The sequence below is a fragment of the Leguminivora glycinivorella genome, chromosome 16, assembly GCF_023078275.1.
Source record: "Leguminivora glycinivorella isolate SPB_JAAS2020 chromosome 16, LegGlyc_1.1, whole genome shotgun sequence".
Taxonomy (NCBI): domain Eukaryota; kingdom Metazoa; phylum Arthropoda; class Insecta; order Lepidoptera; family Tortricidae; genus Leguminivora; species Leguminivora glycinivorella.
The window spans coordinates 10,158,758-10,182,490 of NC_062986.1; the positions used below are offsets into that span (position 1 = coordinate 10,158,758).

General features: G+C 40.0%; 2 protein-coding genes across 4 annotated transcripts in view; one reads left to right on the forward strand and one right to left on the reverse strand.

The window, feature by feature from the left end:
• On the reverse strand, positions 1-12,876 carry LOC125234844 (GPI ethanolamine phosphate transferase 3). Of its 2 annotated transcripts, XM_048141257.1 has the most exons (13): positions 12,759-12,876; positions 9,551-10,348; positions 9,333-9,462; positions 8,104-8,325; positions 7,921-7,941; positions 6,776-7,023; positions 6,147-6,298; positions 5,177-5,832; positions 4,981-5,097; positions 4,143-4,394; positions 3,512-3,703; positions 1,320-1,453; positions 1-838 (listed from the first exon to the last, which is right to left on the reverse strand). In XM_048141257.1, the coding sequence occupies exons 2-13, from the start codon at positions 10,085-10,087 to the stop codon at positions 665-667; spliced, it is 2,835 nt and encodes a 944-aa protein (XP_047997214.1). In that variant the 5' UTR covers positions 10,088-10,348; positions 12,759-12,876; the 3' UTR covers positions 1-664. The 2 variants fall into 2 exon arrangements, with proteins under 2 accessions (XP_047997214.1, XP_047997215.1); XM_048141258.1 differs by lacking the exons at positions 7,921-7,941; positions 12,759-12,876 and having other exon boundaries at positions 9,551-10,343.
• Positions 10,601-23,733, forward strand: part of LOC125234846 (olfactomedin-like protein 2A) — a 27,057-nt gene continuing 13,924 nt past the window's right edge. The window contains exons 1-2 of one of the 2 annotated variants that reach the window (XM_048141264.1): positions 10,601-10,853; positions 12,810-12,985. In XM_048141264.1, coding sequence (XP_047997221.1) covers positions 10,735-10,853; positions 12,810-12,985 — 295 coding nt within the window. In that variant the 5' untranslated portion in view covers positions 10,601-10,734. Of the gene's footprint in view, positions 10,854-12,809; positions 12,986-18,793; positions 18,951-22,481; positions 22,913-23,733 lie in introns of those variants that run through there. The other variant, XM_048141263.1, reaches the window with a different exon arrangement.

Below are 23,733 nucleotides of genomic sequence, written 5' to 3' on the forward strand. Positions count from 1 at the left end.
TACATGGGTTTCCCCGTATGTAGCGAAAATGTCGTAGCGCCGCGTAGAGCCCGGTTTCGAAAGTGTTAAAATAGAATCACTAGATGGCATTCGTAAAAGCCCATTCCATGCCAAAGGCGATACAAGAAAGCCATCTAATTTAATATTTTCGCATCTCATTTAGCTCCTCACTAACAAATCGATCACAACTTGCAACAGCCAATCCAATGTCCAGTAACCTAATTGAGTCATCGTGGCTAGCTTTAGCGTTTATGTCAACTGAGAAGTGATTTTTCAAAAAAGCATATTTCTATATGTCACCAGGAAAATTAAGCCCTTGACATAAAGAAATAAGTTCTCTTGAAAAGACACTCCTCAGCTGCCAGGCCGCGATACATGCAACAGTTGATCGAAAAATAAAGCTATGGAAACGGATTATGTAATAATATCGTATAATGGATTAATTTTACATCCCGTCGTTTCGAATGCTTTTTTTTTTTTTACACAAATTTTTCCTCAGTCACCCTTTGACCGTGAACGCTGGTTTCGAAACGTCGGGTGCATTATAAATTCATTATCCGTTTTCTATTATTTCATGGGTAACTATCGAGCTAACCGTAGACAATTTTAGTCAATCAGTTCAATAATCTAATATTTGAGTGATAGGCTAGGTTTAATGTTTTCGTCAACTGCTCCTCTGCTGGACGGGGGTGTGCCAAGCCGCAATGGCAGCGCCGAGAGTGACGCCCAGCAACGCGGCGCCGCACGCGGCCGCCTCGAACAGGAGCTTGGGCGTGAACACGCCCCAGATCATCAGGTGCCGGCAGTGGATGGTGGCAGACAGGGCGCACACGAACGACTGCAAAACGATACACAATGTCAAGAGTAGACATATACAGGAACTTGATAAATGTCTCACTATAAAATTTAAAAAAAAAGTTAACTGAAAAGGAAATAATTCGTATAAATAAACTACATTCCATTCCGTTCCGTTATGTTCCGTTTTTCCAGCTACCCTAATAAGGTTGTCTGGAAGAGATCGCTTTTTAGCGATAAGATCGCCTGTTGTTACCTAGTTATACTCTCACTCAACATTCTGTATATTTTTTTACATGTAAAATGCTAAAATGGTGCAGTAAAGAATATTTACTTACTTACTCGTACATTCACACAGGTATATCGTCACTACTTTTAAAAAAACTTGTATCTTCGTCTGTCAATGAAAAGAAAATTGTAGTAAGTATGTATGGAAGGCATATAGATTTACTGCGTTTTAACTTTGAGGAACAGCGTGAGATACGAGATTTTTTAAAAGTAGTGACGATATGTACGTCTCTTACCCTAATAGCGAAGCAGAGCGCGAATTTGAGGCACACTAAGAAGACTGCCGTGAGCTGTGCGCGCGCGCCCGCCGCGCCGGCACCGCGCCAGAGAGCCAGCAAGGGCGCCGCAGCGCCAAACAGCAATGGCATTCCTACAAAATAACTACAATTTAGAATGATGTAATAAGATTTTTTTTCTGACATTTTTAGTGGTGCTGGCTCGGCTCTGAGAATTCTACCAAACGAACTCAGAAATAGGGTACGTAAATATAGTGGGCACCTTTGGCTTACCAAACAACTCAAGCAGCATGAAGAAACTGCTGCGATGGCCGTACCTAAGACAGTAATGGTGCGGGTCTTCGGCGAGGAAGGTCGGTGTCCCGCGGATGTGATCGAAAGTTGCGTGATTCTCTAGCGGTACAAACACAGCATCATGAAGAAACTGATGGCGATGGCCGGACCGAAGACAGTATAATGCGATTCACCGGCATGAAACGCTGGTGCCCAGCGGATATGGCCGATGGTCGCGTGATACCCGATACCATAGCGGTATACTCGTAAACCGAACGTCATTCAGAGTGCTACTCATAGTACTCATTAGGGATTGCAATCCGGTCCGGCGGATCCTGTAATCCGGCCGGATCCGGTGCTTTTTTCATGCTACCGGATCCGGTGAAATTCGCCGGGTCCGGTACCGGATCCGGTAATGTAATTTAATATGTTAGAATAGTGCAAAAAAATAACATTTACGCTAACATTTGAACGCAGAAATAATTTATTATGTACGTTTTTTGCATTACTAGACCGTTTGGAAGTAAAATAATGTGCTCGAGTGACGCGTCAAACTTTCCGTCTTTGAATCTGTGCAATTCTTTACTTGGATGCAAAATGTGGAATAGTGGAGAGTGACAAAGGGCCATACGACAAAATTTTTAGTTAACATGTCACTGAGGTCGATCCATCGCGTTTTCTGGCCAAACACTATCCGAAATCAAGAACTATTGAGTATATGCCAGCAAACACACATTAAGTGAGGAAACCGCGACACAAAAAGTACATTGGTAGCACACAATTCTAAGAGTTCCCTCTAACAAAATAACGCACCCATTTCTTTCGGCTGGAAATCGCCTGCCGCTGGAAGGAGCCTTGGCTCCGGGCGCCCTGTAAACTCATGGAAGCTGTCCGTTGAGGATGAACTACGAGCGACCGGGTCGAGCTGGAGCGAGGCCACGAGGGTAGCTGAATATAGGAAGGCATGGCGCGAGCTTGAGAAGGCCCCTTGCATCTCTGTGGTGACGTAGGACTACAAGAACAACAACGTTTTCAGCATGATATAAGAACTATGAAGGCATATTGCTACAAGAATCATAAAAAAACATTTCAAAGCTTAAATATGAACATTTTTAAAAGGTATCCAGTAAGATTGTGGTTTCAGCAATAGCAAATAATACTAAGGTCAATTACTCTTGATGACTTTAATTTACCTACTGTAGTTTTTTTTACTTCTTCTTTGCGTGTGAAATAGTTATAATGCATGTAGGTAATGGTATTACTGTAAAACAATACAGTAAAAATAATTTTGTTATCCTATGAAAGTTTAAAAAGAACGAAAGAATTTTATTTGCGACTGATTATTTAAGTAAAATTTACTCGTTACCTGGTAAAAATGTTGATTTCTAAGCTTTCAACTTTTGGTTTATTAATCGTGAAGCAAAATACCATCATATTTCTCATATTATGCTGAAAACATACAAAAAAAAAGTTACTGTTTGGGTAGTGGGTACATTTAATCCTCAAGGCCAATCCGGCCGGATCCGGCCGGATCCGCCGGATTGGGACCAAAATCCGGCCGGATCCGGCCGGATTGGATATCAGACCGGATTGCAATCCCTAGTACTCATAAAGGACTTACCAAAAAACTCTAGCATCATGAAAAAACTGGCGATGGCCAGACCGAACACAGTACAGTGCGGGTCACCGGCATGAAACGCGGGCGCCCAGCGTATGTGACCGATAGTCGCGTGATGCACTAGCGGTACAAAACCCAGCATCACTCGACACGTTACCTAATTGCAGTGCTAAGGGACTTACCGAACAACCCAGCCCAGGCGCCCAGTGGATGTAGCTGATAGTCGCCTGGTGCCCGATGCCGTAGCGCTACAAACTCAGCAACACAAGGCACGGTGCCTAACTGCTCGTAAGGGACTTACCAAACAACTCTAGCATCATGAAGAAACTGGCGATGGCCGGACCGAAGACAGTATAGTGCGGGTCACCGGCATGAAACGCGGGTGCCCAGCGGATGTGGCCGATGGTCGCGTGGTGGCCGGTGCCGTAGAAGTGGTAGGAGCCGAGCAACACCCAAAGGCACGCCACGCTTGAGTTGCAGCGCGTCGCCATGGCTGGAATATTACGTTTTCATTAGACAATTATTGGTATAAAATGTAGTCTTTCTCGTAACTTACCTTTTGACTCAAATGATGATGACGTAAGTATAACAGTCAAGTACTTCTAGCAAAATGTTATTTACCTAATCAATGGCACTGCAGTTTTTGCTGCTACGCCCAGCACAATACTAATGTGTTAGCCACATAAATAGAGCAACAAACACATGTCAGTTTAAACTTACATGACTTAGCAGGACCATCCGTCTTCAGCAGCGCCACAATATTCAAAGCCAAATAACCAGGTAGTAGTGCTATCGCTACGGCCGGGGCATACGCAGCACCCAGCACGAGTGTGTTTGCCACATAAAGTAGTAGTGACCACCCAAGTAGATATAAACTGCGCCGCGACATTCAATAGCATCTACACAAACAGTTGAGTACAAAAGACACTTACATGACTTAGCAGACCCATCTGTTTTCAATAGCGCCACAATATTCAAAGCCAGGTAACCGGACAATAACGCAATTGCTGCAGCCGGCGCATATGCAGCACCCAACACAAGTGTGTTAGCCACATAAAGTAGTAGTGAGCACACGAGTAAAGGTAGAACTGCGCCGCGGCCGTCTCTTCGTATGAGTAGTGCTAGGCCGACAGCCAGGGCTAACCATGCCGCGCGTGCTAGTAGGCGCGAACGGCCCGCTGATCCTAGGACCAAACGAAAAACATTTTTTCGTTAAAAAAAAATTAAACAAGGTATGTCAGTTTTAATCTGGTTTTAATTGAGAAACAACTATTTAAAATTTGAAACTTGGATAAATTTAAATGTCAGGTTTTGGGATTTCAGAAATTATTAAAAAATTTACAAGTCACCATGAATGATATCTACAATTCTTCACGACGATACAGTAGTCGCTTAAAAAAGTCAAAAGTCCTCACCTCGACATTGGCAGAATCCACCTTGCTTAAATTAGGGAGAAGTAAAAGCCATGACGGAGAAGAAGAAAAAATACAGTAGTCGCAACTCGTGACATAATTTTGATTTTGGCTTGTAAATATCAAAAACATATTTGGAACACACGTTTCTATAGTTTCCTGGATGATGATCAGCATAACCAAAAACTAATATTTGTAAAGGAAGGGTCCCCCCACATAGCGTTCGCGAGCGTCGCGTCGGGCCAACTGTATGGAAAAAGACGCCGCGTCGACGCGACGTCGACGCGGCGTCAGGCTTTGCCCATACAGTTGGCCCGACGCGACGCTCGCGAGACGCTAGATGTGGGGGGACCCTAACCTAAAGCACCCCATCCGACGGCCCAGTGCGCGCACGCCAGCAGTCCCGCCGCGGCCGCCGCAAAACCTCGCCAGCCAGTCGCTCGCCGTCCCACTGCCACAAAACCGGCCACCGACCCTATCAAATGAACAAAAAAATTAAAACAAAAACATCAGTAGGTAGATAAATGGTAAGATGGTTGATTGAGTATATTTACCTAGTGCCAGCACCAGAGCCGCTCTTGAAGCTTGCTCCCGATTTGCCGCGGCGCCCGACGTCCAACAATCCCCCTGCTCCTCCCGACATCCCCTATAAGGCCGCGAAAATGCCATCACCACTCCAAAACACGCCCACAGCCCAGCCGCTTTCAACGTCCCCACATTCCACGCCATCAGGCCAAGCACTGATAGAGATAGAAAAGCTAAACCGGCTCCCTCTTCTATTATGTAACTGTTTGATACTAAAACTGCCGCCGAAGCGATTAGGGCGCCTCTAGCGAATCGCTCGTAAAACGCCGATCGTCCCTCATACCATCTTGTGGATATGCCGTCCCAATGCATTACGACCAAAGCGCCAGTCCACACTCCTGACATTACACCGGTAGTTAAAATGATTAAGTGTAGGACGTTTTCCATGAGTTGGAAATAATAAGCTGTGTAGCACATCGCTATGCAGACAGCCATGGATATATATCCAGTTGAAACGAATGAGCTCGCGAATATGAGTGGGACGCGGTCTATTGGCAGCCCTTCGGTGACGAGCCAGTTGAAGAATATAGCCAGGATGAACAGTAGTAAGGCTCGTAGCATTGCCAGGGAGTCGAATTCAACCCATACTTCGCGGAAAATGCTACGTGTGGTGTACACCAGTGCTCTGAAACAAAGTGCATTGAACGTCATTAGCTCGGTCCACACAGGGCGAGGCACGTCGCGAGGCCATGTGCTCGCGCGGAAAATTTTCGGCCAAGGCAGGTTGTTCGGAAAAGCAAAACCAGGGGCCCGTTTCTCGAAAGGTACAAGCCTTGTATTACAAGTGTGTTTCCATGACAACCCATACGATTTGACAGTTCGCGCACTTGTAATACAAGGCTTGTACCTTTCGAGAAATGGGCCCCTGCGCGCTGCCTCGGCCGAGGCATGTCTACACCAACGTATCTAAATAAAATAATATAAATATAAAAAACTTACTTCACATCAGTGATAAAAACATGAAGTTCATCAACAGTTTCTACGGCAGAAGCCTTGCTCATCTGCTCCCTAGTGGAGTTTATCAGCATGGCCAGTTTATCCAGAGGCACTTGAGTCGACTCCTCGCCATATCTTACTAAGTATTGCGATATCTGTAACATACAACATAATGGAATATTTTATAATAAAATTGTATCTGATTCAGAAATATAGAGGGATATGTTGCTTCTGTTGTTAGAATTAGATTGTCTTAAAAAAGTCACCAAAGAAGAGAAAAGGGTATATGTTTTAGGGCAACGCATATGTGTACGTGTAGGGCGGGCCGTTATCTTGTTTGCCACCGACGTAAAAAACATTACTAAATCCTTTAAACAAGATGATGAGAAGATAAACATAATTTTGACATGTAGCAAATTTATAGTGTAATTTTTATCATGAAATAAAGAAATCTAAATCTAAATCAATATCGGTAATTGACACATAGTAACAAGATGATGAGAAGATAAACATAATTTTGACATGTAGCAAATTTATAGTGTAATTTTTATCATGAAATAAAGAAATCTAAATCTAAATCAATATCGGTAATTGACACATAGTTATTAGACAGATCAAGCAGGAATATTTACCTGTTTCAAGACATTAGTCATCTGCAACAGCATAACCGGCACACTAGTTTTAGGCAACACGGACAGCTGAAGGTTCCCCAGCGAAGGCGCCGGCGGCGGCAAGCCGAGCGCCGCGCTGACTGTAGGCGTGAAATCCGTCTGTTGCACTTCAGTACCCGGAGGAGTTGTGTCCACATCTGAGAGCCCTGCACCACGGTATGCGAAGAACGCTGCTGTACGCTCGGCTTTGCTTTCTCCACCATGGTCACCTGTATAAAGAATTGGTGTTGTTTTATAAAGCTGTAATTTTGACGTATCAAGACATCTGACAAATTCAACCATACCCTAAATAGATTCCCTTTCAAAACAAACGACATAAGACTGCATCAAAATGGTCCAAAAACCAATCTAATAAAAAGAGTTGAGAGTTATCTCATTAAATAGGTATTTTTATCTATATATTTCATCAGGATTACGCCAAATCTTGGGATTAGTTGTCAAAGCGGACCCCAGGCTCCCATGAGCCGTGGCAAATGCCGGGATAGCGCAAGGGGATGATGATGATCTATAAAGTTATTTCATCACACCATCGCCAGGTAAAAATTTATCAGCTAGGTCTACAAAGGGCGAGCAGCGCCGTAAGGCAATTTCCTCGCGCACACTGGCAACGTATACTATTGGCCGAGGCAGCGTGCGTTTTTGTCTCGGCCGAGGCTGGTTGATCGTTAGCCGCGCTAGGATAATGCCCTGCTGCGCTGCTCGCCTTGTGTGAACTGAATTATTCAAGTTCTTCCTTTAATTGGCCAAACACCATGCAACTTGCTCTGCATGGACTCTATGGCCTATTTAGGTAATAAGGGAGACAAAATTAAAACACCAATAACTCAGTTCTGTAACAGAATTCCGTTAGGTGCCTATAAAATGACTTGAAGTACATAGAAATACCTATCTAATGACCTAACTCCCATCTTTGCCAGTGTTAGACTATGCTACATTCCCAAAGTTCACTTGAGGATAATAAAAAAATCATGTATTTTTTTTTTTAAAGTAAATCAAATTGTTAGTGAACAATAAAAATCTTGCTTCACAATCACATACACATTTCCTTGGATGGTTATAAAAATCAACAATGTTATCAGTAGCATAGCAATTGACTCAATACAAACCATCATTCCATGTATGCCAGTCTAAAACAATGTAAAAAAGTGTTTACTTAAATTATTTACCAAAAAAATGTATAAATCAGATTTAAATAAGAAATGTAACTAAGCAAATAAAGCTAACGCAACTTGTAATTAGAACTAGATTATAAAATATTATCTAATCAAATAAAAGATAAAAAATAATACCTGTCTCAGTCATTCCATGGTCGCCAATAACATAAAGTAACACATCTGGTGGGAGCATTTCTATAATTTTTTCCAGCCTAGCATTGGTTTCCTCGAGTTTTCTAGTCATCTCCAGGTGGTTTGGTCCATATCTGTGACCTGCATGATCTACTCCTAAGTAGTGGGCTAAGAGTAGGTCCCAGTCAGATTTTAGTGCTTCATCATATATCTTGGAATCAATTTCTGTAAAGGAATATTGTAGTTCATATTTAAGATATTACAGAGATAATAGGCTAGTTTCCTACTATATTCCCATAACGAATTGAACAGAATAAACGTAAACAAACTGCTGTCACTGTCAAAGTAACATGTGCAGCTCAAGTCAGGGGTTCTCAAAGAAGGGCCAACATAAAAACAAATAACCTTTAACCAGTTATTAATGATTACTCTATTACACACTTAAAATCATGAATCAATGGAACACGGTGACTGTTATATTATGTTATGCAAGTCAAAATAAAAATCGGTCCAAAATTGACGAAGTTCTGTCATATCAGATACTTACAAAACCAATAATTAAATTTATAACCACCTTATTATGCACCATCACACCTTTATTACCCATTAAAATTCACTACCAGCTAGTCTCGAAAGTTGTTGAAAAATAATGTTTAGCGGCCTGCTACTTGGTCGCCCAGGTACATTTTCAGTGATACCAGTGCAATAAACAAACTACCTGACAAAAACGGCTTTTTTATTTCAATAAATATAGAATTTTGTGTTGAAATTTATTTTGTGTAATGGAATATGTAAAGATTTTTCATAAACTTTTAAAATATCGGCAATCCTCGAATGGTGCAATTTTTTTATAGCACCGGCCACACCTTTGTTTACAACAATTCCGGCTAATTTAAAATAGGAATAAGTTTTTAAGAACTGTCAAAACATTTTGCTAATATAGCATTACTATGAAATACTGAGGAGTGACGTCACGGCCAAATCATATACTTTATATCTTTCTCTCTGACTTATTAAATAGAAATTATGTTTAAACATAACTACTATCCATATTTTTCTTCTAATTATGTGGTGTTTCATTTCGTGCACTGCATAAAATATTTTATTTTAAGTATAGGAAACTAGCCTATTATTACAAAAATACTTTAGTGTAAAATTGTGATATCTAGCTAAAAACTTAAACCTTTCATTTCTTCATTGGGTTGATATTTGTAAAGATAGTAAATAAGAACCTAAATCAACTGTATCCAAGTCCCAGGTGTGGAATGAATACATAGCGTGGGATCTCATCCATTTGCCTGGAATGATTCGGGACCAGGTGTCATCTCCCAGCAGCACAGCTTTGCCTCCTGCTCTATATAACTGCAACATAAAAGAAAAGTGTTTTGGATTTTTCCGAGTCCTTTGATAAATGAAACTCAAGTTCAAAAGAGAATTATATAAAAATTACCTGTTCTATTGTGTTATCTTCCTGCATCTCTACAGCAGCAAAATTAGAGCTGACATCTATGAATGTGGGCAGCGAGCCCGTCACCAGCGCCTTGATGCGCTGCAGCGTGGTGGTGGGCGGGTCGGCCATGAAGCGGAACAGCCGCGCGCGATCCGGCCACCGCTCCAGCGTGCGCCGGATCACCGGCAGCCGGTTCTGGTATGGCAGCGGCCTCGCCAAACCCTCGTCATACTCCGTAAAATCGTACCGCAGCGCGTCCACCAACACAAACATAACCCTGTTCCGTTCACCCGCGCACATTATCGGCGCACCAGGATTAGACAAAATACGACGAATCTTCTCATTTTCACTACACGAAACTTGACTAGAGTTCGCCTCTCGTCCGTCACACCCGAATCGGTTTAAAGGCACGCATTCAGTCACATCGCTCAAAGTTTTGCGGGATAAAAGAAAACCCTGCCCGAACATGAGCACAGCGGACATAATCAAATAAGAAAACCATAAAAGGTATAAAATATAATTCCATTTTTCTTTCATGGTTAGTACTTCGGCTATAGTTTTAAGTTACCATTGATTGTTTTAATTAAGGATAATGAGGAGAGGCGGCGGAAAACAATGTCGCTGACCAAAATTAGCTAAAAATTAAAATTGGATTGAATTGTCAATGTCAAGCTCCGTCTGACACTGACATAACTTCTTTTTTTTTAAGTGACATGTCACTTGTAAGTTAAACACAATGCAAAAGTAACCGCGATATAAAAGTTGACTGAAACAGAAAACTTTTTCGTAGTAGCAGCACTGAAAAGAATGAATGAAATGAATGGTCTAAAAAAGAGCATGAAATGTCAATGTCTGATTGGTTGATCATGTGTGTGTCAAGTGTCAAATGGAATATTATGATATGAATGTTTCGGATTGTATTTTATTTCCTTTCTTTTCTTTATTATAATATAATTTACCATGGACAGTAATTTGTGCGCTTATATGTAAAGTTTCTGGTGTGTCTATTCATACTTTTCTATGTTATTTTGTGTCATATATAAAGTTTGATAGAACAACAAAACAAGTCTTTAGAGGGTAGTACTCCAAACTTTATCTACTATTATAAGAGTACATTGTGGAGGCCCTGAAACACTGAAAGCGGAAGTAGTGGATAGCATGCTGTACTTGCACCAAGTACAAACATGTCACTACCATCTAAAGTTAACAAGGAAAACTTTCGCCTACTGGACCTTTCAAGTGACGAGGAGTCCGAAGACCTGCAGCTAGAAATAATTCCTAGCAGAAAAAAGAAAATAACAAGGTAAATAGTTACCCTTTGCTAGTAAAATCTACAATATAATTATCTGTATAGGTATATTGGTTATTATTTGTTTGTTTTTGTGTGCAGGTTCGCGTCGTTCGGACAGCGATAGCAACAAATAATATAAGCATCTGTTTCACAGTCTCTGACCCCGCACACTTCGAAACATTCAGACTTATAAAGCGATTTACAAAATAACAACTCTTCTGTTTTCCTATCTTTACATGCAAGGATCATGCTTCCACCCCTTTTTTTGTTGGTTCGTACATTATGAGTAGCTAAATTGTAGAGTGACATGTTAAAAAGTGGTGCCGTAGTCTTATTTAAGAAATGTTCCATGTTCAGTAATACATAGATAATGGACTTTATTTTTTCTATTACTTAAGTATATTTCCAACTCATCTTTTTTGTTGCTAATTCCACACATATTTTGATGGAAAATGTTTAGGTTGGTGGAGCTTGAGTTAGTATTAGTTACATTTTTACTAGGATCTGCCGCGTCTTGTTCATTGGTCACGAAAAAACTCTCCATCTAGTTGATTTACGTGTGTCGAATCAGAAATATACCCGTCTGTAATAGAGTTAATAGCGACAGAATTTAGCAATGTCATTAAACTATTATATATACATATATATCCTTTTTTGTTCAGATTACCAAGTTTAGAGAACACATCGTTACTTTGCGAGAGTTTTAATGTTAAGTCTAATATGTTACAGGATTTATTTTGAGTATTGTTTTTGTGTAATAAGTTATTGAAAATCTCTACACGCTTATTATGTATGTTAGCATAGCAACTTATTTTAGATGTCGCCGTACATATCACTATGTTAGTATGTTGCACGAGTGTAAGCTGAGCCTGTATAAATTTGATCAAAGTGTTGTAATCGATACTTGTCCTAAAGTCTTTATCACTGATGTATATGATACAAAAGTCATTATGCGTGAAATCTTGTAGTTTCATTGTCTGGTGAGATTATTTGACGTGTCTCGCCCAGTGCTTTGTTAACTGCATATGTCTTTTCATATATCTCTTCATTTGATCGCCTTAAAGCTTGTGCCAGGGAATCAAATCCAGCGTTAAGATCATACATTTGGTTCTTGTATAGTTGTTTTGATAATGCCAAGATAAAGCTTGTTCCATGTCGCAGGGTGACCTAATCCATAGTTCTGTTAATGTATTGACCATCATTTTTATTTCTTGTGGTAGAGTGGTATTAATATCTACCTGGGTTTTAGTCGATTGACTTGAGTTAAGAATCACTGGCGACATTGTGTTCGTTTGAGGACTGTTTTCTGCTGCTGTATGGCTCGCATCGTCTCCTGCGCCAAAGTCTTCCAGCGTTTCACTAGTAGTATCTAAAACTAAATCTAAATCGGCGGATGCTACTGGTGTGGGATTCTCGGAGGGTGACATTATATTTGATTTAGAGCTGTCTTCAGTTTCTATATATTTCGACTCTTCACATGTGTTAATATCAGGAGTCGTACATGATTTTCCTGTAAAAGTCGATGTTGGCTGGATCTCTGATGGTGACGAAGCGTTTGAAATAAGACCGCCTTTGCTTTCCGTGTGGCCCAACTCATCACCTGATCTTTCGCCAACTATTGTACTACGCGTTTCCTCCAATAAAGCCGTTATTATCTGTGTGGTGTCCAATGGTGTAGTGGTGTCCATTGCAAATCCGGACTCTACAATCGTTCGTGAATTAAAGTTCAGCAGGGTATTGTCTTTCGAATTATCATGCGTATGACCATCTTGATGTAATCATTATAGAGTAAGGATATATAGGGCTCTTTATATTGCCCCAGTAATGTTTAATTTACATTTGCATAACAAACAGGTGTTAATGCAGTTGTGTAGATGTTTTAAATAGAGTAATTCAAATTTTATGATTATACCATACCATTACTTATATTTGTCTCCTTGACATTTTGCATAATACATAATTTTGCAGACGGGAACGAAGCAGAGGTACCCCAAAAGCATCAGAGCCGAACATAGGAGCAGAGGTACAATGCGCGCTCCGCTGGGCTCTCCGTGGGACACTGGTGCTCTGGCTGCTCATATTGACATGGATCTGTGCCGCACTCTATGACCAAGTGTCTACGATGAGAGCTGCTGTGGACAGTGGTAAGTTTTCTTAATATTATGAGCACATGGGATGCAAAGATAATAACATTATACTGGGCAGAATCATTATAGTTGTTAAATGGTAGTATTTAAACAGTTATGAATTTAATCTGACTTACTTAGGGCAAATCTATATTTATCAAAAACAAAATTATGACATTTTTAATTCCCAACAAGATAGCATTATCTTTAGCTAATTAGCAAAGTATAATAAAGTTTTGATTTAAAAATTAGGCAAAACATTAAATTGAAAATCTGTGAATCCAACTCATACAGTTTATTATATTTAAATTAGAAATAAATAAATATTGGGGACACCTTACACAGATCGACTTAGCTCCAAACTAAGCAAAGCTTGTACTATGGGTGCGAAGTGATGATATACATACTTAAATAGATAAATACATACTTAATATACATAGAAGACATCCATGACTCAGGAACAAATATCTGTGCTCATCACACAAATAAATGCCCTTACCGGGATTCGAACCCAGGACCGCGGCTTAGCAGGTAGGGTAGATAGATAGATAAGAACTTTATTCATTCCCACAACATACATGGTAGATAGAACAAAAGATAAAGGGCATGCATCTTAAAATAGAAACTTAAAAGCTAATTACTTAGTTACATTTTTTTAAAAGAAGGTAATACAAATTTTGAAAACCATGTGTTGTGGCAGAGAACAGGCGCTGGCTCAGCATTATGATGCGGCAAGCCACATCGCTGATATTCTGCCAGGACCTTACAAAGAAAAGAAGAAGACTTCAACGCTTAAGCCTTAATTCCTGGGTCACTACCGACTGAGCCAAACCGGTCATCAAGGTTGAACAATCTTACCATTCTTATTACACCTGCCACAAGGACCCCATGGATTATTTAAAATTACAGTTAAATCGTTCTAATAGGGTCAGGTTAGATAGGTAATACTAATTGCAAAACCTCTCAATTAGATTATAAAGGCATCATGTAGCACATACACACACATTTAACATACGTTTTAGATTTTTAACGCGCCACTTACACACACTTTGTGACAACTATTTTATTACGCTAGATTAACTACGCATTCTTATGCTTCAGTTTATACATACATTGCGTATATACATATATGTTTATCGATGCAATGCGTGTTGAACACGTGGGCGCTAATAAATTGCGGCGACCATAGATTCTTAGGGCCACAACAGGCCACAAAAGAAAAAAGTCACTCCAAATTCAAATTGCTCATTGTAATTAGTGGCAGATTTGTATTGGGTTTAGTCACTATATGGGGTTTTAGACGACGACGAGTAAATCTGGCCGGTCGCTAAAATTCCTTCATATCCCCCAATGGAAAAAGTTGGGCCACTACTGCTCTATCGCATTAACGCGATAAAGACAGAAAGCGTGTCGTTCCTCAGCGAATCAAGTCATCTTGGCTGGCCCCCTGCAACGTGTCGCTTATAGAGAGTTACTGTCAAAGTAAAATATGTAATCACAGTGCATAGACTGCCATCTCTCGACACAGGCTTAAAACTTTTGAACCTCAGATTTGACAATTTGGCCCATATTCTTAACTTGATATGAGTTAAAATGTCAATTATTAATATTAGCGCCATCTAGCCGAGCGTCCCCCAAAGGTGTAACGCCTTATAGGCCACCATACCTTTTTCTATATGGTTCTGAGGTACGTTTTTTTCTTAGACTGTAGCTGTCTATACGGAACTCCGTACTGATGTAACTACATATGTCTTTGGTAAACATAACATCCGTACGGCTCCCATGTCGAACCCCGCCTACACTGCACTTAAGTGCCTCCCTTGTAACATGAGTAGCAATTCTGTACAAGAAATGTCTGATATTAACTGCTTCTTTGACGTCAACTTTCTGATTGCTTTGTGTATGTTGTTTGTTATAATACTTATAGTCAATGTGTTTAACGTTTATTGCAAACTAAGTGGCTATTATTTAGATAATGTTATACCTAGCATGCCTACGTGACGCGGCACAAGTGATAATTTACACGTTAACGATTGGGGTCTTGTTTACGCAGTGATCCACTAAAGAACACAACACCACGCAAAGAAGCAAAAAGCGTTGGTAATAGTCTAGCTAAGAGAGGTTCCAAAGGTGTGAATTTTTAAAATGAAATAATCTGATTTCTTAAGTTTCTAACTAAAAAGTTGAAAACATAATGTTGTACCGTACCATAATATCTATACTCATTGTTACATATCGTCTAGTCGAATAAAACATCGTAAAAAACAACCGAATATGAGAACTAGTAGGAGTAACCCAACCAAGAGGTTGAAAGGCTACGGCTCTTGGTGGGTGGTTTAGTAAAAAACTAGTGCCTGTGCCAACTTTTGGATTATATTACTAAGTGCCTGGAATCCTTGGCGATATTCGTTGTAACATATATGATAATTTTTGACTTTTGTCTGAAGTAACGTGTTATACAGCTTTTACTCCTAATTACTTTGCGAGCTTAATAATTATGTAACACATAAACAGCCATTAAAACAAGCTGAAGTTAGCTAAGCTAGGTGCTACTTAGTACTAATTGGGCCTTTAATTAGAATATCTGGGCAACCGAGCTTCGCTCGGTTCTGTTTCGTATCCTTGACATGTGTCGCCATCTAGTTCAAAAATGAATAGTACCTACATAGAGCGAAAGAATTCTCAGCCTTAACAACACAACTACTCCACACGAGATGGCGCGCATTTCGCCACAAAAACTCAAATAGTGTATTTTTCTATTCGTTTTAGCCTTGACCTGTGTCGCCATCTAGTGTTTGCAATAAATAGTACTTACATCAACCGAAAGAATTCTGTCTTAACAGTACAACTACTGCACACGAGATGGCGCGCGAAGAAAAACGCATGAAAACTCGAAAATTCGCGTTTTCCGGGACCTAAGGATAAGTTACACCGATTTTTCACCCCCAAAAACCCCCACATAACAAATTTCTGCGAAATCGTTAGAGCGGTTTCCGAGATCGTCAGTGTAAATAAATATATATATAAATAAATAAATAAATATACAAGAATTGCTCGTTTAAAAGTATAAGATTACACGTAGGTACGTAACTACAGACTCCGGATATAGGGAGGTTTGAAAAGACTTGGAGGAAAATTGTTTTCCATTTTACCATAAAGGCGCTTTATAAATAAATATTATAGGACACTCTTACACAGATTGACTGAGGCCCACTGTAAGCTTTTACTTTATCAGTTTATTCATATAAAGATACAAGTACATCTCGCCGACAACCGCTGGTAACCGACAAAGTGGGACGTTTTACTAAACATACTCACAAATTAGCGGTGTTACATTATTTTTATGAATCTTAGTACCTACGATGTGATGTGACCCAGTGACGGGATATAGTAGGATCAAGAGAACATTTACCATCGGTTTTCAACCGTCGCCTCAATTCTCTCAAGAAGGACGGTTCTCAAGTAGGGAATGCAACCGAGTAGTGAAAAAACCGAGTTTCGGTTAAAACCGTCCGGTTTTCACCGATTTGAAACTCGGTTTTCAACCGAGTTAAACTCGAGTTTTTTCGTTGAAGGATTTTTTAATAAAAATACTAAATACATTAGTTAAGATGCAAATTCTCACCTAGAAACTGACGTAAAGCCAATGTAGATTACTTTACTTGTTCAAATATTTCAAATTACAGTGATCACTTTACTTTTTTTTCAAAGTTCAAAGTTTTTATTGTATATACTTGGTATTTTTATAAGAACAGCATGCACTTACGTCCAGAACAGTGACATTTGGTGCAGTGGAACTGCTGATGATGGTCAGAACCGAACTCCTAAAATCTAAACGGCACGCTTATAGGAATTAAATTTTTTATTGAGAAACAAACATCATAACAACTATAAATAAGCTTAGAAATAATAATAAATAAAATAAATTAGATTAAATTAATATAACTTATAAATAAAAAACCTCGCCCAAGTCGCTGCCACCGGGCAGTGTGCCCAGAAGGCTGGCCGCATTGCCACGTTGGATGGCAATGCTAATGCGTTGAGCAAAATATTGGCCAGCCCTCTGGTCACCTGTAACGTCAATAAGGCGCGCCGCTAGTTCCTTGTACATCTGACGCGCGCTTGGCCCCCATGGCCCCAGTGTTTCCACACCAAACGCCGCAAAAATGTAACTGCTGCCAAGGGTAGCATATTTGCGGCGCTTGAGGTCTTCGGCCGCTTATAGTGACTTTGGTATTTTTTATAAGAACAGCATGCACTTTCGTCCAGAACAGTGACATTTGGTGCAGTGGAACTGCTGATGATGGTCAGAACCAAACTCCTCAAATCTAAACGGTACACTTATAGTGACTTTGGTATTTTTATAAGAACAGCATGCACTTACGTCCCGAACAGTGACATTTGGTGCAGTGGAACTGCTGATGATGGTCAGAACCGAACTCCTCAAATCTGAACGGCACGCTTATAGTGACTTTGGTATTTTTATAAGAACAGCATCCACTTTCGTCCAGAACAGTGACATTTGGTGCAGTGGAACTGCTGATGATGGTCAGAACCAAACTCCTCAAATCTGAACGGCACACTTATAGTGACTTTGGTATTTTTGTAAGAACAGCATGCACTTACGTCCAGAACAGTGACATTTGGTGCAGTGGAACTGCCGATGATGGTCAGAACCGAACTCCTCAAATCTAAACGGCACGCTTATAGTGACTTTGGTATTTTTATAAGAACAGCATGCACTTACGTTCAGAACAGTGATATTTGGTGCAGTGGAACTGCTGATGATGTTCAGAACCGAACTCTTCAAATCTGAACGGCACTGTCATAGTGACTTTGGTATTTTTTTAAGAACAGCATGCATTTAAGTTCAGAACAGTGACATTTATTTAGTTATGTTTGTTAAGCATATTTAGTTTTCAAGTCAAATTTTGTCAAGATTTGATTTCTTATAATCGGATTCATGAGGAATTGAGGAAACTCCTCAAACCTTAACGTTATACGTATATTCATTTGTGTTGCCATCAAATAATTAAAGCATTAAAAGCAGTTTTAAAAAATACCTACACATTTCTACATAATCCAACATTCGCAAGTAGCTTTCACTAGAAACACAAAGGCGGCGGTTTTTTTTTCTTAAAAAATATTTCTTACATAGTCGTAGCCTTTATGTTCCCAGTGTGCCTACACCTCTCCTATCTTCCCAGTACCGACTTTATAAATATCTATGACTATCGCCAATAATAAACAGATAGGAAGTATGAGTATGACTATAAGGCATGAAATAAAAATGACGATGAAACGATGATTGGCGATAACGATAAAGAAATATGGAAGAATAACCACAAAATTTAAATTTTGAAAAAACCCCCGACCGCGTCCGCGACCTAGTGGACCGATTTTCATGAAACATGGCTAAGAACACTCCCGACTAACTCAGCTTTCAGACAAAAAAAAACTAAATCAAAATCGGTTCATCCGTTCGAGAGCTACGATGCCACAGACAGACACACAGACAGACAGACAGACAGACAAATAGACAGACAGACAGGCACGTCCAACTTATAACACCCCTTCGTTTTTGCGTCGGGGGTTAAAAAGGCATGCTGTGCCGACCCGAAGTAAATGGCAAGCAAATGATGACGATGCCGTATCGATGTAATATAAATTCTAACCGTCTAGTCAGGTCATATGATTTGGAGATGTCTTTTCCAGCCGCTCTATTTCCGGCGTCCGCAGTACGCGTGCGCGCCGCGCCTGCGTGACGTCACGGCTAGTTCGCTCCCCAAACTCCGAGGGGAGGACCGCGTACTACTCGACTACGAAAACATTTCTAGTAAAGGTAGTCACTGGGATAACTACCATTCGGACACTCAGGGGACCTATTCTAATAGAATCAGTGTAAACATTTGAAAAACATTACGTTGTTTTACACTTGATCGATAGAACCAGTGATTTTTGGTGACAAGAAACAGTCCTAGTTGTTTGTATTTTAGTGATAGTGTTTTGTTTTGTATGAGGTTTCAGTGTTTGTGTAGTGTTTCCTAGAAGATATTAACCTTGGGCGAATACCTCATTGTTATCGCAGATCATAATCTAATATAGTTCGGACATACCTAGTTACCTACTGATTTTGTTGCAGTTTGCAACATTATTGCCTAATACATCAATTGCGAAAACCGGAAAATTGTTTCCTCGAAGTATTTTAATTATCTATGAAGATAATTAAAACCAGGCTTTGTGATAATTGAGCTATTAGCAATTTTATCCACAGTTTATCGATAAAGATCTTTATCTATAAGCAGAACCATACAGTATGTTAACCGTATTTTGCGTTAAATGTTCTTTTAAAAGACATTCCAGGCTTCAAGCAACGATAGTCCTAAATGTCCAAACAGCTTCGCGTTGAAAGTTAACACTTTAATGTTTATCTCACCCCTTACCTAAGGGTAGACGTGCCACGCAAATACTGCAAACATCATAGACCTTACGCCGACCGCAGTAGAGATAGTCTCCCCTGTATTAGACGCAGTGATATCGTGGTTCGTCCTTACGAGTGGTACTGCAGTCTCTCTATCACTCTTCTGTATTGGCGCGACAGAGCCAGACTACGTTTCAATCGCAACGTAGCGTCAGCGGTTGTCACTCCAGTTAGGACAGCAGTTCCGCGCAAGCGCGCGTTCATTCACCATCTCGTGGTCGATATTTCTGCCACAGTGTGAATTGTAAAACGTAGTTAAGATGTATGAGTGGTCACGGCACTTACGTCATTCTTTGACATTTTAGAGCCCTTCTCTGTCTATGCTGTTTATCTTATCACTGGTGATGTTCACATACAGATTTTTTAGAGCATAAAAATCGTTATGTAGGAAAATGAGACCTAGGGAGGGATTTAGGTTTAAAGACGCTTCAAGTCGCAGTAACATAAAAGTACCTTACGCTGCGTATTTAGAGTTTAAAAATAAAAATAAGTTAAATTAGCAAAGTAAGCCGGATACACTAAATATGTTAAATAGCATAGGTACTCGATAATTAAGAGTATTTTCTTAAATTCGAAATGAAAGGTTCTTTCGTTTTACTTATATCAATAAATTTTGGATGTTCCCATGACTTTCTCCACCACTGTAAACTTTTCTCATAAATATTCTACAACTTCCTATAATATCTAAATTCTAAACTAAACCAAGTTACACCTGGCGCCCAAATATTTACGGAGGCTATTACCATACTCAACAATAGTCAACAAATCGATGTCTACACAACGTGGCCTTCATTTGAATTACACTAATGGACATCTTTACCATTAGGTCTTGTGTCTATGTGTCTATGCATGACACATTTACTCACAAGTCTAGTATGTCCAAGCATATTGTCTGTCGGACAAGTTGTCCGGGACAAGATCAAGGTGCGCCAATCGCTTTCATTGTCAACGAGTCGTGACCTCTAATACAATATGTGTCTAGCCTAGAGAATATTTGTACTTAGTAACCCAACAAATGCTTCAGATTCTCAAATTATATAGATTGGTATGTGTTGTGTATTTAGTTCGCGGTATACCAAGACTAATGTGTAACTAATGCTCTAACTAAACAAAAATAAATCACCTTTGGTTCTATCATTCACCCCCACTGGTATGGTATACCTGTGATACAATCTACTGTCCTTCAAGACCCTGGCAAGTGAAAAATCTAGGTGACTAATAGTTCATTTGATTACTTACATTAAAGCCTTAAGGCCCACTTGCACTAACCACTTAACACAGGGTTAGCGGGCTGTCAACTGTCAAATTCCATATAAAAAGGTGGTTTAACCCTCTGTTTTCATTGGTGCAAGTGGCCCTAACGGCCCAGCCACGACATTGGTCTAAGAGCGACAGCGGTGAGCGGCAGGCATACGTGCGAATGAAAAGTCCCATCGCTGTGTCTCGCTCTAATGTATGGCCGCCGCTCACCGCTGCCGCGCTTAGACCAATGTCGTGGCTGAGCCGTAAGGGAGTACATATTGCTAGAATACGTATATTTATACTAGCCGGAAGAGATCCAAAGTACAGCATTAGCAAAAAACATAATTGTAACTATTATTTACTGACCACGAGTAGACCTTTTCCACATACATTTAAGGTCTACAGGTTGTCACTTACGTATGATTGCTGGTAGTAGGTTAGGTACAAGAATAATGGGTAATTTATTTATCAATAGGCCAGTCGTCACGTAGACCGTTCGGTGGCCTTAACAAGCTTCCAGTAAACAATCTATTAGTGGTGTTTAATAGAAGCACATGTAGATAAACATGACATATATACCTATTTATTGTGTAAAGTGCGACTTTTTAACCCCCGACGCAGAAACGACGGGGTGTTATAAGTTTGACGTTTCTGTCTGTCTGTAATTTTAATTAACATCAAATTAAAATACCCTAACCACAAAATTAAATTTTTGAAAAACCCCCGACCGCGACATAGTGGACCGATTTTCATGAAACACGGCTAAGAAAACAACACTCCCGACTTACTCAGCTTTCAGACAAAAAAAACTAAATCCAAATCGGTTCATCCGTTCGGAGGCTACGATGCCACAGACAGACACACACACAGACAGACAGACAGACAGACAGACCGACAGACACACAAACAGACACGTCAAACTTATAACACCCCGTCGTTGTTGCGTCGGGGGTTAAAAAGACTTTATAGTCAGTAGTCAGAAGTTCTTAAATCTTGCTGTAGCTCAATCTTGGCACATTGTTTCCGGGTTATAGGTGTAGGTTTGCAATGCAACATTTCGGCTCATCGGAATGTCAATTAATATAATAATATTTCATAGCAAAACTTATAGACGACATACGTAGTAAAACTATATAGATACCATCAATTTTTGACTGCCATAGTTATCGCATGATTCCCACCCCTAGACTAAAAGCCTAGTAATAATTATACGATTTAAATTAATGGCACATTTATACGAACCCAAATAAGTCTAATCAATACCTACATATAAATAGGTTCCAATGTGAAGGCCAGCCAGTCCAGCCACATTTGTCCCCGTATCACACTTGTCCATAATATTAACTACTAATACTTATCAGATCAGGACTACAGATACCTAATAGGTATTTCCATGCAAACTGCATTCACGTGCTTGCACGTTATTCTCGTCTACCTATTTTCCATTTCATATTAACTTCCATTTATGTCCAATTGCAGTAATAATATTATTCTTAGTCATCGCGCAAGATTGAATTGATGAAATAACCGTTTGCATGATAGAACTTCTATCCAATATCCATTTCTAAGAATTGAAAATCATGAAATTTAAGCTACAGTCGGGTTACCTCGCATAGATGTATCAGAGGTAGTAACCGGCCCGGAACTCCTGAAAACGTACGTTTTTATTCTGCACGTATATTTTTAGTGGGCTTCTATTAGGCTTCAAATGTACGTTTTTTCTTTATACGCCAGCACTTGAAATATTGAAACCTCATAATGACCTTTGTTTTTAATTCAACTCCTGACCAGCTTAATCTCATCGGTTCTCAGCCGAGAGGTGATTAACTCGCGCTATCATTCGCCGCCCGAGCGCCGGCAAGCGCACACGCGTTGTGATAAGTGAGTGAGAAGTGCACGAATGCGGTAGCGACCCGGAGACATGGAGAGTGCGGTCCACGCGGCGGTGCCACTGCGGGTCGGCAAGAAGATGCGCAAGAGGCGGGAGCTGGACGCTCTGGTCGGGGGCGGCGGCGCCCGCGGAGGCAGGCTGCTGTCCGCCTCGAGCGACGAGGGCGAACCCTGGGGCCGCAGGACCTCCCGCCGCCGCCGGTCCCGACCCTTCGTCCGCCTTGCCGCCGCCCTAGCCCTCTGCGTATGCGTCGTCTCCGCTGCTACGGTGCTATGGCTCTTCGTTGATGTTCGGAGGCAGATCGTCTCTCTTCGTATTGAAATGGACAGAGGTTCGTTAATTGATTGATCAATTAAAATAACTTCATTGTGTTATCTAGGAATTTATAGGCAGTCTTGTTTTATTAGACATGTTACTACTTACATTCTTTGAATTTATTAGGTATGTTTATGTTCACACTTGTCAGATATGGCTGTTAAGACAATGATTGTATATTTTATTCGTCATAATGTAAGTCAGCTAGCATGTAGATATTTGTAGTGTATGCTGCTGATGATGATAATGTGATAACATCTTTTCAATCAACAATTGGCCCACTAACCGATTTATAAGATCTAGGAAATTAGGAATTTAGTACACATTGTTTTTTTTGTTATTATAGTGTTGTTTACTCTTAGGTCCTATATAAGTATATAAGTATATATCTTATGTTTTAATCGCGAGTTGTTTGATTTTTATAACTACCTAAATTATACATGTAGGTATACTGGTATTTCTTAAATTATTACCATAATTTAAATATTTACAACGCGGTACTTTTTGGTGTAAAGATGATAACATCCTGATCCAAACAATTCGGAGTCGTAGAGATTAATAACAAATAAACCCTAGTTCATTTAAAAATGTTTCCAAAAACCAATTGAACTGAATCCAATTAAACTTTCATTGATTAAAATAGTACATTAATTAATTAAAATAGTGAGACGAGACGTGTTGCGTAGTTTTGAGCTTTCTTGCAATGAGTGACCTAACCGGCTACCGATAGAAAGCTCGCGGTATTATTCCATGACCTACACGCGCGACCGTGAATTGGCTTCCGTGCCTTTTATTTACTTATTTGCGTGTTTATTTACATGTAATGTATGTGATATA

Coding starts and splice junctions, on each gene's coding strand:
- LOC125234844 (XM_048141257.1), bottom strand. CDS start 10,087: ATGAAAGAAAAATGGAATTATATTTTATACCTTTTATGGTTTTCTTAT. Junction 3,704..4,142: donor AGATGGGTCTGCTAAGTCAT/GTAAGTGTCTTT, acceptor GTAATATTCCAG/CCATGGCGACGCGCTGCAAC. Junction 839..1,319: donor CGCTCTGCTTCGCTATTAGG/GTAAGAGACGTA, acceptor ATCGTTTTGCAG/TCGTTCGTGTGCGCCCTGTC.